Genomic DNA, 16,496 nt, shown 5'->3' on the forward strand with positions numbered 1-16,496 from the left:
ATGTTTCTCTCTCTATCACAAATAATGGTTGTGAATGATATATAGGAAGATTGATAATAATGTATCATTTGGGAGCGCCTTCAGCTGAAGAGAAAATTTGACCATGTGACTTCAACAAGGAGAGCGTTGTTCCTCCTGCTAGGTAACAACACCTGGTGTAGCTCAGTAATATCAGAACTCAAACTTGGGTCCTCGCTGATGATTCATGCTGCTACTGACAGCTCTTAGCTTTTTGTCTCCATGCTCATAGCCTCTTTAGAGCAGGATGACTGATGTTGTTTCAGTTATGTTTTCAGGTCAGGGACAAGGGGTAAATGGTATTGTCAGAGATGTCTGTTCTTGCACTTGTCTCTTTCCTCAGGAAGTAAAATATCTTTCGCGGAAGTCCCCCAGCAGACTTCCCTTTGTGTCTCGTGGTTCAGAGATCCATTTCATGGGCAGCCCTAGCTTTCAGGGAGATTGAAAAAGTGATTATTTGGCTTTCTCCTCCATCATAGAAGCAATGAGAGAAGAAGACAGCAGACAATCAGTAGTATGCAAGGCATTAATTGAAGGCCAGTGAAGGGGAAGAAGCATAAGAAAGAGCTTGAGGCAATTGTATTGAGACATGACCATGGGTTTGGAAGGGTGGTTTACAATCCTGTCCAGCCACATGGTCAGTGTAAGCTTTATCCCAAGGTTAGATTTGGAGCACAGACTGCCTGAGGGAATCTCTAACTTCAGACTAATCACTGAAACTTATAAAAGGCTGCTCCTGGTGACCAGAAGGATCTTTACATCCTTTCCATTACACAGCCCATTTTATGTATGTATATATATATATATATATATATACACATATATATATATGTGTGTATATATACACAAATACATACATACATGCATATACATATTTAAAAATTTATTTTACTTTATTTGAAAGGCAGAGTTACAGAGAGAGAAGGAGAGATGGGGGGTGGATCTTGCACTGCTGATTCATGCCCCAATTGACCACAATGGACAGGGCTGGGCCAGGCTGAAGCCAGGATCCAGGAGCTCCTTCCTGGTCTCCCATGTGGGTTCAGGAGCCCAAGCGCTTGGATCATCCTCTGCTGCTTTCCCAGGCACATTAGCAGGGAGCTGGATCTGAAGTGAAGCAGTTGGGTCTTGAAACAGTCCAGATACGGATGCCGGTGCTGCAGGTGGTACCTTTGTCCACTATGCCACAATGCCAGCCCCCAACATCCCATTATATTTTTTCAATTTTTATTTAATAAATATAAATTTCCAAAGTACAACTTTTGAATTATAGCAGCTTCCCTCCCCACCAATAACCTCTCTCCCACCCGCAACCATCCCATCTCCCACTCCCTCTCCCACCCCATTCTTCATCAAGATTCATTTTCTTTTTTTTTTTTTTTTTTATCTTTTATTTAATGAATATAAATTTCCAAAGTACGACTCATGTGTTACAATGGCTTCCCCCCCATACCGTCCCTCCCACCCACAACCCTCCCCTTTCCCACTCCCTCTCCCCTTCCATTCACATCAAGATTCATTTTCGATTATCTTAATATACAGAAGATCAGCTTAGTATACCTTAAGTAAGTATTTCAACAGTTTGCTCCCACACAGAAACATAAAGTGAAAAATAATAGATGATTTTTTTTTAAATGATGATGAAATCAGATCAGACCTATTGTCATGTTTAATCCCAGTGAGAGTCAAGTTGGGAATTGATAATTTCTTTCTTTCTTTCTTTTTTTTTTTTTTTTACAGAAGATCAGTTTAGTGTACATTAAGTAAAGATTTCAGTCGTTTGCACCCCCATAGAAACACAAAGTGAAATATACTGTTTGAGTACTCGTTATAGCATTAAGCCTCAGTGTACAGCACGTTAAGGACAGAGATCCTACATGAGGAGTAAGTGCACAGTGACTCCTGTTGTTGACTTTACCAATTGACACTCCTGTTTATGGCATCAGTAATCTCCCTATGCTCCAGTCATGAGTTTCCAAGGCTATGGAAGCCCCTTGAGTTCTCCGACTCTTATCTTGTTTAGACACGGTCATAGTCAAAGTGGAGGTTCTCTCCTCCCTTCAGAGAAAGGCACCTCCCTCTTTGAAGACCTGTTCTTTCCACTGGGATCTCACTCACAGAGATCTTTTTGCCAGAGTGTCTTGGCTTTCCATGCCTGAAATACTCTCATGAGCTTTTCAGCCAGATCCGAGTGCCTTTAGGGCTGATTCTGAGGCCAGAGTGCTATTTAGGACATCCACCATTCTATGAGTCTGCTGAGTATCTCACTTCCCATGTTGGATCACTCTCCCCTTTATTTATTCTATCGGTTGGTGTTAGCAGTCAAAAGAGGAAATCCAAATGGCCAACAGGCACATGAAAAAATGTTCAAGGTCACTAGCAATCAGGGAAATGCAAATCAAAACCACAATGAGGTTTCACCTCACCCCGGTTAGAATGGCTCACATACAGAAATCTACCAACAACAGATGCTGGCGAGGATGTGGGGAAAAAGGGACACTAACCCACTGTTGGTGGGAATGCAAACTGGTCAAGCCACTATGGAAATCAGTCTGGAGATTCCTCAGAAACCTGAATATAACCCTACCGTTCGACCCAGCCATCCCACTCCTTGGAATTTACCCAAAGGAGTTTAAATTGATAAACAAAAAAGCGGTCTGCACCCTAATGTTTATTGCAGCACAATTCACAATAGCCAAGACCTGGAACCAACCTAAATGCCCATCAACGGTAGACTGGATAAAGAAATTATGGGATATGTATTCTTTAGAGTACTATACCGCAGTAAGAAACAACGAAATCCAGTCATTTGCAACAAAATGGAGGAATCTGGAACACATCATGCTGAGTGAAGTAAGCCAGTCCCAAAGGGACAAATACCATATGTTCTCCCTGATCGGTGACAACTGACTGAACACCAAAAAGGAAACCTCCTGAAGTGAAATGGACACTATGAGAAATGGTGACTTGATCAGCATAGCCCTGACTGCTAATGGACAACTTAATACATTATCCCTCATAGTATTTTTTTTTTGTCTGTTCTACTTAATATGACTGGTTTAATTCTGTAATTAATACACAGTTATTCTTAAGTGTTGAAAATTAACTGAAATGTGATCCCTGTTAAACATAAGAGTGGGAATAAGAGAGGGAAGAGATGTATAATTTGGGGCATGCTCGGGCTGACTTGCCCCAATTGGTAGAGTTGGAAACATACCAGGGGATTCCAATTCAATCCCATCAAGGTGGCATGTGCCAGTGCCATCTCACTACTGCAAGTGATCAATTTCAGTTCACAATTGATCATAATGAAAGGACTAAGAGTCAAAAGATTCATTTTCAATTACCTTTATATACAGAAGATCAACTTAGTATATACTAAGTAAAAATTTCAACAGACTATACCCACACAGACATACAAAATATAGAGTACTGTTTGAGTAGTAGTTTTACCGTTAATTTGCATAGTACAACACATTAAGGACAGAGATCCTACATGGGGAGCAGGTGCACAGTGACTCCTGTTGTTGATTTAACAATTGACACTATTTAATCTCTCCAATCTGTGAGGTGCCCCAGAAGTGCCAGATGATGTAACATGGCCATCAGGATTAAAAATGGAACTTGTCTGACTTGAACTTAACTCCTATCTCAGCCACCTACCAACTATGTGACCTTGAGCTAACTGAGAACTTCTCTGTACCTTAGTTTTTACATATTTAAAAAGGAAAATGAATATATCAATAATAATAATCTGTATAGTATTTATTAGTATTATTAGTAATAGCATATTTACAAGCATCTTACTCTTTTGTTGAGGACAAATCTGGTAAAGAATAGAAAGCACATAGCTGCTTATTACAAGTCAACTGATCATACTGGAGACACATAATAGTTCATCAGAAGTCAAAGAAACATTTAGAACATTCTAGGTAGAAATAATAGCAAGTAGTACAAAGATTAGCAGATAATGAAATGCTTGAGACTATATTGCTTGTCAGGAAATGTTTTACTTGAGTTACCTCACATGATTCCCACAATTATTGTAGTAGAGTATTATTGAAGATTCATTAAGTTATGCTGTGGTTACAAAAAAGTCTTCAAATCTCATTGGCTTAATACAGCAAAACTTTATTTCTCACTCATGCAAAATTGCACAGTGGGTCTGAACATTTATAGTTGCACTTGAAAATGTTTTCATCACATGCAGCCATGACCACGAGGCAGAGTGGAATAACCATGTTTCTGGCAGCAATAAACTTGATGTTTTCTTCTCTGCGTTTGTGCTGGCCATGCCAAACTCTGAACAGCCGAATAGTAAGCTTGAATCCCTCTGCCTTGGCTTCTGCTTTCCTTAGTTCCTTAGAGTTGCTGTAAAAAAAATAACATAAGTTGGGCAATTTATAATCAACAGAAATTTGCTTCTCACAGTTCTGGAAGAATCAAAGTGCCAGTGTGGTTGAATCCTGGTAACAGCCTGTTTCCTAGTTCATAGATGGCTGTCTTCTTACTACATCCTGCCCAGGGAGAAAGGCCTCCTTTACAAGGCACTTGTCCACTGTGAAGGCCTTACCCTCCTATCATAATCAGTCTCTAAAGCCTCACCTTCTAATATGATCTCCCTAATGTTGAGGCTATCAACATATGAATTTAGGGGAAATGCAAACATTCAGACCACCACTGTCCTCAGAAGGACCCCTCCTTCCCAGAGGCACAATTTCAAATATAAACTACAGTCCAGAGCCCTCACCCCCAACAACCTGCATTATCAGGCTCTCAGATGCTGCGTCACCACATGCCTGTCCCAATCATCCTAGGACCAGACGTCAGGCAAACAGGGATAAGCTCTGTGCCTTACAGCCTGATGAAATCACTGAGTGGCTGCCCCAAGCCTGCCTACCATGCCCCAACCCATCCCTTCCTGCAGTTCTTCGCATGTGCCCCTCCCATGGCATGGACAGACCCTTCCTCCAGGGAACTGGGAGTAATAAATGACCTTTCCCATGGCAACCATTTCTTGACCAGCTGACCTATGATACTTCCGACGCTTTATCAATGCACTATATTTTAAATCTCATAGTGATTTAAATATAAAGAAGAAAGAACATGAAGAGTCATGCCTCATCCTTTTAATGCTTCCTCCCAGACAAGCTCATGACACAGGGTTGAGAAAGTGAAGTCCTCTTCATGCATCCTCAGCAGGAAATGATTGAACAAGCTTGGAGCCTGTTATGGGTTCATTTTTAGCCAACTTAGGAATAACAATGTTTGAGATGGCACACATGGAAGGGGGAGGTGGCAATTGGTGCACATCTGACCCAAGGCCCTTAGAGGCCCACATTTAACAAATGGGCAAGCTAACCATGCATTGGTCACTTATCTGTTTTATTAGTTTCTTCAAGACTTACTTTTGGACCAGAGAAGCCACAAAATCCATGCATTCTCCGTGACCTACTTTAAAACATTTCCATTATACTTTGAAAATTAAACAAAAAATTGTGCTGCCTTTCCTTTTATGAATTCCTAGGAACCTAGTAGTCTTCCATGAGCTTTCAAAAATAATTGCAAGCTGGCCTGCACTCCCTCCATTCTCTTCTTTTGTGCTCTGCAGTGATTTTCCAACTCTGGATATTCTGAAACACATTGCTTCTCAGAGCTGTCTTTCCTCATTGACTATTATTACTGTAAGTATTCTTTCTGCTATTACCCTGTGTCACCAAGTCTGCCTCGTCAGGAAGGCCAAACCTGCCTTCCTTTTCCTTTAATTTCCTATTTGCTTTTTCCATTTGTCATCCTTTTTTTTTCCTTTCTGACATACTTTCAAAATGTTATTTTTCTCTCATGACTTTCCCCCCTTTACCAATAGCATCTATTTTATGGACCCTTCTTTCCTAAATTTGTCCTTCCATGTTTTGCTTACTTTTCTGTCACAATAATTTTTCATGACCATCTTTTCTATGATCCATTTTCCATTTTTATATATTTTAGAACTTCACCCCTGCCCCTAGTTAAGTTTCTGTTAGAAATTATGATAACATTAAGTCATTAAAATCTGTATCACTTAGCTGTGTCATTTTACTGCCACCCTGTCAGAGACCTTTGGAAATAACAGTATAATGGAAAATTACTCTCACACATGCAATAAAAAAGAGAGGGAGAAAGTGACAGAAAGAGAAAACAGGCTGAATATAAAAGTAAATTATGGAAGAGCCACACAAAGTGAGCAGAAGAATCAACATTGCTTCAACATGGATGGTCAGTACAAAAAAAAAAAAATGGAAAGAAAGAAGGGAAGATAAGGGAGGCAGAAAATATCCCCATTGCCTTTTCCTCCTGACTTTTAAAACATTCTCAGTGAGAGTAGTGGAAGCAAAATAGACAGGAAGATGGAGTCACAGCTGTAGTCTGTGCAACATATGCTAAGAAAGGAAGCAGTGTGGTGAGATGGTGATTGTAGCCATGTTTTGTGAATGTTGTGAATGTACTTTTTTCTCTTTGTCAGTTCCTTGAAAGACTAAAAAAATCCAAAATTATATTTCTTTGCATGGAACAACATGTAGATTTGATTGGCTTATATTTGTATTACATGTAAACTTAAACAAGTCACTCTCCTCCCTCAGATGAGATCGGGTGCGTTCAGGGTGGTATGGCCGTAGACACTCTCCTCCCTCAAAAACAATTTGCTCATCTTGAGAATTAGACAATGAAAGGACAGCTGAAGACTCTGGAAAGTGTTTAGTTACTTAATCCACAGAAGGTGAAAGGGTCTAGAGGTTGATATCCCAGTACAGATAGCTCTTTCAACAGAGCCGGCGGACTGAGCTCACTGGCCAGACTATTTGGATGGGTTGGAAGTTGGGATATACGTGGTGTTACAAAGTTCTGCTATTGACCCTGCTGCTGATAATCCTGACAAACCATTACTTGAGCAGAGCGAATGGTTCAGGTAACCACATAGATAACTATAATGAACCGTTAAGTCGAGAATTATGATGGAGAAAACCATGTAAACCTTTTGCAACATCACCATAGTGAGGTTGATTCCTAGCTGAGAGGGCTACTCATAATACAATAGAAATGTTTATTAGAGTGGTACCATTTCTGAATGTCATTGGCTTCCACATTCAGAGCAAGAAAGCCCAGGACCCAGGCATTTATTTGGAATTGCTGGATCGAGCTCTGTCCAGAGCAAGATATGTGGAGCCCTGAGCGCCTTTATCTGATACCACAGAGTTGAAGAATCAAATCATAACACCAAACTGGAACCCCTTGTATGACTTCTGGAAAAAACTCAGTAAGTCAATCAAGCTGAAATGAGAGCTATTGCATGCCCTTAACAATCAAAGTGACCTAAGTGTCAACAAGCTAATCAGCACTGTGAATTTTAGCCTTCCTCACAAGAGAGCAGCTTTGACTTCTCACCACTCTTCTGCAGCCACCCAGAGCAGAAGATGTCCCTATAAGACCCCTCCCCAACTTAGCCTTTGCCTCTGGCCTGCATTCTGGGGAAACTACTTAGGTAGTTCAGGAGCACTGCTACTCAGGCTCAAAACCACTGCAGAGAGACAGGTGGGTTTTGCCCTAAACTGAGAAAAACATCTTCTTCTAAAGTTGACATTAAACTGCAAATTGTCTGAGAGGCTTGAAGACAAGCTCCTGATACCCACTGGCATGTTAAGCAGCCAGCAGAAGAATTCTCCACTGTAAGTTAACTCCTTCAAGCCCAGAATAATCTTGACTGAAACCAAGATTTGCAGTCCTTACAATAGAACTGTGCCTGTCAGGAGGAAGATACTCTAAAAAGTTCATCGAAAATGGAATTAAAAGATAAGTTTATTTTGGTGCAAAAAATGTTTTTTAAAACCCATGTATATGAGGGATCTTCTAAGTCTTTATGGCAAGTATGTGTTATAAACAACTATGCATGGATTTGAACATTTTTTGCACCAAAATAAACTTACCTTGTAAGTCCATTATTTTTCCACAAATTTCTTGAAGTCACCCACATATCTTACCATTCTTTTTCTTAACAGTAAAGGGATTTCAGGAGCCAAGAATCAAACCTTCTTTAGAATGTCCAACTCAGACAGGCATTACTGCTACCAGGAATACAACTTCAAGAGACCAGGAAAAGCACCTGGCTCCTGGCTCCTGGCTCCTGCCATCAGATCAGCACGGTGCGCCGGCCGCAGCGCACCAGCCGCAGCGGCCATTGGAGGGTGAACCAACGGCAAAGGAAGACCTTTCTCTCTGTCTCTCTCTCTCTCACTGTCCACTCTGCCTGTCAAAATAAATAAATAAATAAGAATTGTCAGTAAGAAACAGCGACTTGGGAAGCATCTCCAGTTGTCTAAAATCAGATCAAGGAAATGGCCTTAGCGAATAACCACAAAGTATCCAGCCAAGTCCAACTACGGCCTTCAACTTACTGAACATATACTATATTACAGTCACCCCCTCAGTGTTTGGGGTACAGCAATGAACATTAAGAAACAACATACATAATAGCAATAAACACACCAAAAATAAAATTTTGTAATATGTTTAAAAGTGGTGTTTCAGAAGAATGAAAAATTAGAGAGAGACAAAGCAATGTGATTAAGAGGGCAGGCAGCAACATTAATAGATTTAAGCTGAGACTTTTAATGAATAAAAAAGAAAGTGAGAATTCACTCTATCCAACATGCCTTTCAAGCCTGATATTTGATTTGGAATTATAAAGAGGTTCACTTATACTTGTGTGACGGACATGTAGGTCCTAGATGTCATGGTAAAAAGGATCTGAGAATTGTAGTGATAGTATGACCAGCCTTTGCTACAGACAGTGGCTGTTTCTCTAAGACACATTCATGCTTCTTGTGTTAATTTCCCCACATATTATGTTGATATCCTTATTTTTTATTGTATTTTTTTTAATTTTTTTAGAAGAGAGGCAGAGAGAGAGAGACCCAATTGTCTCGATCCAAAAGCCAGAAGCCAGGAGCTAGGAGCTTCCTCCAGGTCTCCCATGCGGGTGCAGGGGCCCAAGGACTTGGACCATCTTCCACTGCTTTCCCAGGCCACAGCAGAGAGCTGGATTGGACGAGGAACAGCCGGGACTCAAACCAATACCCATATGGGATGCCGGCGCCATGCCAGGGTGTTAACCCACTGCACCACAGCATCGTCCCCTGATATCCTTACCTCTGGCATGCAGTTCATTATCACACTTCGGAGGACCTGACTACCTTACCCAGGAGTCAAACATGTGACTCAGTCCAACGCCAGTCAATACAATCCTAGATCCTGCCCAATTACAGACTGTTGATGTGAAGATGCTATTGATAGAGATTTCTGGAAAATACTATCCTTTTCTTGCTCTTGTGTGATATGACCTGGGTAACTACCTCAGACATTTTGCTGCAGAATAGAAGCTGGCCTGGGGACTATGTCAGCACACAAAGGTCAGAGGTAGGAAACCCCAAGAGAACAGTCCGAGAATCCAGATAAGGGTCTGCCTCCAGACCCTTGTGGGAGACAAAAGTCAATAAATCCTCAGCTTGTACAGGCCAATAAAAGTTACATTTTCTGTTTTCTTGTGACCAAAAAGTATTTTAGCTAATAAGCCAGACAGAAGGATGCTGTGGACAGGAGGCCATGTGAAATGCCTTATTTCAGCAATTCTACCATAAAGTTAATTTCCCTTTATTAAAGACACAATGGGTAAATTGAATCAACACTTTTTGTGAATCAAAGAGAAGGAAATTCTTAAATCAGTGAAAAAGATACTTCCAGAAAACTAAAAATAGTAGAACATATTGAATTAGAAATGAAAGGTACAGATGTTAAGGCAGGCTCAGGAGGATCAATTCTAAGGTAATTTAGGGGAAGGAAATGACAGACACTCTCAACCTCCAGCGCAGTGAATTGTTTCTTGATTCTGTCTTAATGAAAATATTACACATTCTCTTTTCTCTTCGGTAATACAGTCAATGGATTTTCTTACCCTGTTTTTTTTTGCTTTCACTTTTTGCATAGATTTTGTGTTTTTGTTTTTAATAAAAGTGGAAGTGTTTCTGAGAATTTCTATTGCAACAGCAGGGCTTGAACTTCAGGTCAGCTGAAAGGAAGAGTGTGTGCTGTTTCCATGGAAACCATAGCAGTATAATGTCAGGTACTAAGAGACATCAAGAATGAAGGGATAAAATCCCTGCATCATTTTAATAAACACGTCCTACTTACCGTTATTTAACCACAGTCTGCATACGTATGCTCTATCCCCTAATAGCCACTCTTCATAAATTTCTTTTGACCACATCCAACCTTTCTCAGTTGGTCCTGACTAGGCTGCTAAGTAAATAAAGATGAAAACAATGCCCTTCATTAAAGTATTATAAATGCTTTACTAGTCTGAAAATTCAATATATGTATATATGTTTTAATTAGAAAACAATAAAATGGGGACTCATTCATAAGGGTTCATTTAAACCCATAGAGACAGGCAGATAAATTAAGAATCAAGGCTTACATTTTGTTCTTTTTCCTCATCTTATGCTACGGGCCCCACTCTTGGTTATTCCTGGAAGAAAAAAATAAACTTTTTTTTTACCCTAGCCCCCTTACATACTGATGTCTCACCCCTTAAGTGTCTATTCCAGCAGAGGCATCTTTGTGGTAGCAAAAAATTTCCACCAGCCTCCCAGTCTCTCAGGCAGCAAAGGGTGGAGCCAAATGCTTCCCTCCTCCATCTTATGGAAATCAGTGAGACCCTTTCTAGGGGGCAACATTGTGAAGGCTGGCGGCACTTGAACTTTCCTTGTCTTCACTCCCTCCAGCTAAGGGATCCCTTTCCAATCGTTTTCTCCATACATCTATTAGGAATCAAGAGAGAGGGTGAGAGAAAGAAGGAAGAAGAGAAGGGAAAAAGAAGGAAAGAGCAGAGGGAAGAAAAGAAGTGGGACAGCACTATCAATAAATTCTAAGGAAAGCTCCAATTTTCCCACTCCAAAAACCCTGAAAGAAACACTGGTTTGGAGGAATGATTTGTGTGTAGCTCTATGAAACATCTCTGTATTTGTCTCTCAAACTCAATTTAAGGTGAATGTATCAAACAGCAAACATACTGAAATAATGCTAGATTAGTGTGCCAGTGAGTAGAACTCAGGGAGTCTATCCTCCCTATACTGTGACCTAAGAAATTAAAAACCTTAAAGGGGAAAGAAGCCTTTTCTCCTTTCAGCACAGGATAATTAGAAGAGAAAGTGGTAGATCCCTGCTAATGTCAGTGATGTTACAAGGTCACCCAGGAAAGGCTGTCATGGCCAGAGGGCTGATGACCTATGATAACCAGGGAGCAACAGCAGAATGAGAGACTGGTGCCCCTGAAAAGAGTAGGGAGGAGGGGAACTATATGGTAGTAGATAAGACAATAACAATTATTTGGGCTCTATAAGAATGCCCGGGATGCCTGAACAGTAAAGAAGGATGCTTGGAACTGAGAACCAACAAGTCCATGATTAATGACTATGAATTAGAGATTGGAGGTTGCATCTCCTTTTCTTGTATGTATTCTTATTGAAATAACTCAGAAAAAATCAGTAGGCTCATCACCAAATCATCTCTAATTCCAAGAGTGTCAAAAGACTGAAAAGTACAATCCCATTCTCAGGAGTCAATATTCAAAATGCTAGCAGAATACTTTGCCTGGTCTAGTCAACACTCACCTGAAATTAATTGCCCAAAATTTTAGATTCATATCTGGAGTAAAAAATATCAAAACCACAAAACCCTTTGTACAAGCAAAATCCCAAAGGATGATCTAAAATAATATGAAATAATCTCACATCTCAAAAAGTAGAAAGTCTGTATTTTGTATAATTGCCTGATTCTGGATTCAGTTTTCATATATAGATAGAAATAACCCTTTGAATTTTAGTGGCTATTACATCAAGGCATCATTTACTGTCAACCAGTTAAGACATCAATAATCTGGGCCTTTGGTCTTCAAGGGAGTCTGATGGTTGGGACTACATAAATGACCTTCAGATGTGTTTCCTTCCCCATCCTGCATAGACTCAAAAGGGGCAACTGCAGAATATGTTCACCACTCCTCAACTTGAAAAAGAGAAAAGACAATATCCCATGAGATAGAGCCAGCTAGTTGACTGTAGTAGCATGTCTTTTAAATGCCAAGACTTCAGTTGGCTTGTTGATTTATCATATTCTCAAATCTGATTTACCCCAGACCAGATAGCATGAATCCATGTATAGACTTTTCTATATCAAGTAGAGGTTTGTGGGGAAATAGGATTCAATCTCAATGACTACAAAACAAGAGAATGTTAAATAATTATTGCAAAAGAAGCAGGATGAGACAGACCTCCTGATGTCCATGAGTCTTAGGGAATGGAAAAAGTAAGAGAAAATACAATCTGTATTACAGCCCTGCAGCTATTCATAAAGTTCAATCTTAAAGATAATTCAGAGAGGATCTAGTACAGGTGTGATCAAATGTTGCTTAGGGACATGTTATATTCAGTCTCTAAAATTTACAATGAATAAATGAAGCCCTCTGAATAGATTTTCTCGAGGTATGCATTATCACATTTACCATAGGACTTTAGAGTCCAGCTCTACTCACAGTCATCATTTATTTACTTTATTACATGCCTTTGAAATTATTTGTCATACTCTCAAGAAAACCAGGAAACTGAGCCCTATTTCTCTTAAGGGATTGCTCAAGATCACAGAGTGATAAAAGCAAGGAAGCATGTGTTTGTGGAGGTGAGTTTGGAGACTGTTGGAAGCAGGACACATCCAAAGTCTCCTTATCTACAGATGACAGCAGTCAACTGAAGTCAACTAAAGGTGAAGCAAGAAAGTCACAGCCAAGAGAAGAACTCCTTTTCATTTGTTTTTCTTGGTCATTCTTCCTCTAAGATTCCCTAAGCTTCTTCACACCAATTACTAGAGCTTATCAAAATCAAATAAGTTTGTCATAGACTCCAGCAGAAATTCTGTTGGTAACATTGGTCCTTCTTGTTTTCCAAAGGACTGTTTTTAAGTTCCAGATTTGGCCCCTCACCTCTGCACTTTTGTTTCTTATGGAAATCAATGGAGACTTAGTGTAATGAAATCTTATTTTTAGCGGTCATTATATTTGTTTTTATAACCCACTTTCCCCCAATACAGGAAATTTCTGGATCATAGATCCAAATGAAAGACGATATAAAAAACTAGAGCTTGAAAGAAATTTTATCATAGGTACAACCTTAATGGGATTTGCACTTCTGACCTCTGAAATATGAATCTGAAACTTGGCTTATCAGACACACTATTATTTCTTTTTCTCTAAAGGCCTGTCTACATACTGAAGTCAGCTGTCTGATTGCTCTTTCAGAGGGTTCTGTGAGGTCAACAAAACCTGAGATTACAAATAAAAAATTAATTTAAGAAATCAAATAACAAGTATTGCTAGGGTCAGAACAAATTCCTCCTTCAGTGGTCAGGTCTATATGCAGGGCAAATGCCATGCAAAGCAGCTGCTCTTTACTATTAATTCAGGTGTCAGGTGTGTGTGTGTGTGTGTGTGTGAGTGAATGAGAGAGAGAGAGAAGACTGGATTTAAAAAGGGGGAGATGGGTCTACTTACCTGAAAATTAATAAGACATTCTTTAGAAAAAGTCAGCTTTTGGGGGAATATGCAATAATGGAAAATGGAAAAGCAGAATAAAACAAACTTAGGGCGATGACTGGTCTCTCTCATCTCAGAGGTTAGCTGGCTTGCAAAGGAACCATGTCCCTGTTACCGCTCCATAAGATATTTAGAAAAAAAAATCCAAGGTTAAAACTTAAGTGAATACTGAATCAGGGAAGACAGAGGTCCTTAAGAAGGACAAACAAGCCGGCGCTTCAGCTCAATAAGCTAACCCTCCGCCTGTGGCGCCGGCACCCCAGGTTCTAGTCCCGGTCGGGGCGCCGGATTCTGTCCCAGTTGCCCCTCTTCCAGGGCAGCTCTCGGCTGTGGCCCGGGAGTGCAGTGGAGGATGGCCCAAGTCCTTGGGCCCTGCACCCCATGGGAGACCAGGAGAAGCACCTGGCTCCTAGCTTCGGATCAGAGCGGTGCACTGGCTGTAGTGGCCATTACGAGGTGAACCAACGGCAAAAGGAAGACCTTTCTTTCTGTTTCTCTCTCTCACTGTCCATTCTGCCTGTCAAAAAACAAACACACAAACAAAAGAAGGACAAACAAGTCACTCTTCTGAGCTCCAGACCTCGGTGGTGCCCATGGCCCACCTCATCAGCACACTCGCAGGCATTGGCATGTCCTGATTCTTCATCACATGTCATTATTAATAGAAACTCAAATGACAAGCCAATCTTACACTTGAAACTGCTTGGAGCTTCCCTCCACAAGCACGTTTTTAAGTAGGAGAAGTAATCTATAAAGGACATGTTTTCATTTTCTTTAATGAGTGCATTGCTTAAAGATCCTCATGACAGCACATAATTGAATCACAAATGTAAAATTATTCTTACAAGAGTTTTCAAAACAATGACTCACAATCAAAAAAAAAAAAAAAACTACAAAAGAGGTGCTAGTGCAGAGTGGGGAGCAACAGTTACACAGTTGCCCTGTACCTCCTCCACAGACAGGGCCATGGCAGAAGCAAGCAGGTGGCTACAGTTCTTGCAGATTTTCAACTGATTTCAGTTCCCATATTGAGTATCTGCCCACTTTGTGGTAAACATCAGCAAGAAGACACCAGTTGGGATTAGGGTTTGACTCTTACAGTATTTTGAATCATATGCCAATTTTATTTGTGGCACTTTGAGTCAGCCTCAGAATCTTATCACCCCTGTCTTTGAAATGCTCAGCATTAAAGTCTTGCTTCTAAATGCACTCTTGGTTTTTCATTTATATTATCATTATGATTTAAAATGTGTGATTTGCTTTTCAAAGATTTAGGGATTAGTTAGCATAGTGGTTTCAATTTCTGTCACTGCAGACACCAGATTCTAGCCCTGCCATGCTCCAATCATATGACCTTGGGACAATAATTGCCTCTGTAAAGCTTCAGTTGACTGGCCTGAAAATACAATTGGTAAAACAAACCCATTCTTAGGAAGCTTGAATCTTTAATAAAATGGAGGTTCTTATTTCCTAGCAATTCCTTCTCCAAAGATGACTTTCAGCTATTGCCAGCTCTTTAATGTTGTTTTTGGCCAAGCTTCAGTTTGAGCCTTTCTCTTCTCCCTCTTGCAGACTCCCAACTCAGGAACAGTGATTAAAAAAAATGCAGTTTTATCCTGGCCACCTGCCCATTGTCTCACCAAGTTTCCAATGGCACTAGTTCTTCTCTTGCCCCTGGAAGACTATTCCAACTCTTCATTTATTACTCTTAGGTAATAAAATGTCCTGAAGTTGCTTAAATAGGAAAACTGTCATATCTGTAATTAAAATGTCCAATGCTGTCTAAGATTTAATTCTCCAAACTCAATTCAGCATTGAGGTTTCTTGCTCTCTTGGCTGAGACTTACTGCACCAGGAGGCCATGGTCAGCTTTTTCTCTCTTCCCCTCTGTTGCTGCTACTCCTCATCTCCCGTCTTACAGCTCAGAATTCTGCAGTCACTGAAAGGCTTGCCGGCTGGCTCTCTATTGACTAGCATAGAGTATCAGAATGACTGAGGGGCAGCCATGGCCCTCGCACCTTTGATTCTGCCTGATATCCGGAATGCAGCATGACCCAAGTCCCAGCCCAAACTCATTGCCTTGCCCCACCCTCAAAATGCTCTCTTCAACATATTTTCACTTGTTTGTATTCTTCTTTGTATCGCCATCTACCACTTAGGCAACCTGATAAATCTTGAGTCATGAGTGTAGCAACCTGCAGTTGGAGATAGAGGGATACATGTCGGATGGGAAGGTGCTTGATTTTTTTGAGTGTTGTTTCTATCCTGTCTCAGAAGTATAAATCAAAACAGATTGGCTGGGATCAAGCAGGTTGTTTCAATTTCCCTGTCTGAAAGTTTTCCTCTCACAGTGAAGGCAGAGGAGGCTGAGAGGTGTGGGAACGGGAGAGAGGGTGGGAGGTCTATTGAGGATTCATATTTACACTGGAATATACAGAGCAGGAAGAGAAAAGACCGTCCCTCTGGGTGCCAAAATGGTTGGGCAGCAGAGGCTGCCATTAGCATAATGTTATTCCTGTCCATTGCCTATCACATTTGATAGACTTAGGTTCACAGCAAATGGTTCCATAGACCTCCTCCATCATAGCCCTCCACACTGATGAAACCCTCTGAATGTGACACTCAAGAAGTTAACATGATGGGAAAAGCAACCTTGGTTCCTCCCAGGGTGGGGCATCCTGGCATTTCTCAGAAAATGTTCTACATTCTGTCAATGTGAATGCTAACTGTTAAATTTCCTAGTGCCCAGGAAGAAAAAAATATCAATGAACATTCCAACATCTCCCACTTCTCCTTCCTCATTCAA

The 16,496-nt window shown here is 40.5% G+C and overlaps 1 protein-coding gene across 9 annotated transcripts in view; it reads right to left on the reverse strand.

Annotated features, from left to right (window-relative positions):
• Window positions 1–3,768: 3,768 nt before the first annotated feature.
• Window positions 3,769–16,496, reverse strand: part of LOC149125609 (uncharacterized) — a 126,471-nt gene continuing 113,743 nt past the window's right edge. For all 9 annotated transcript variants that reach the window (XR_016237170.1, XR_016237172.1, XR_016237173.1 and 6 more), the window contains one exon: window positions 3,769–4,389. Coding sequence is in view for 4 of the 9 variants with exons in the window: in XM_089337040.1 (XP_089193166.1) it covers window positions 4,161–4,389 (229 nt within the window). In the remaining 5 variants the exon portion in view is untranslated. The remainder of the gene's footprint in view (window positions 4,390–16,496) is intronic.

Source organism: Oryctolagus cuniculus, chromosome 7, assembly GCF_051225735.1.
Source record: "Oryctolagus cuniculus isolate XC-2025 breed Fujian yellow rabbit chromosome 7, ASM5122573v1, whole genome shotgun sequence".
Taxonomy (NCBI): domain Eukaryota; kingdom Metazoa; phylum Chordata; class Mammalia; order Lagomorpha; family Leporidae; genus Oryctolagus; species Oryctolagus cuniculus.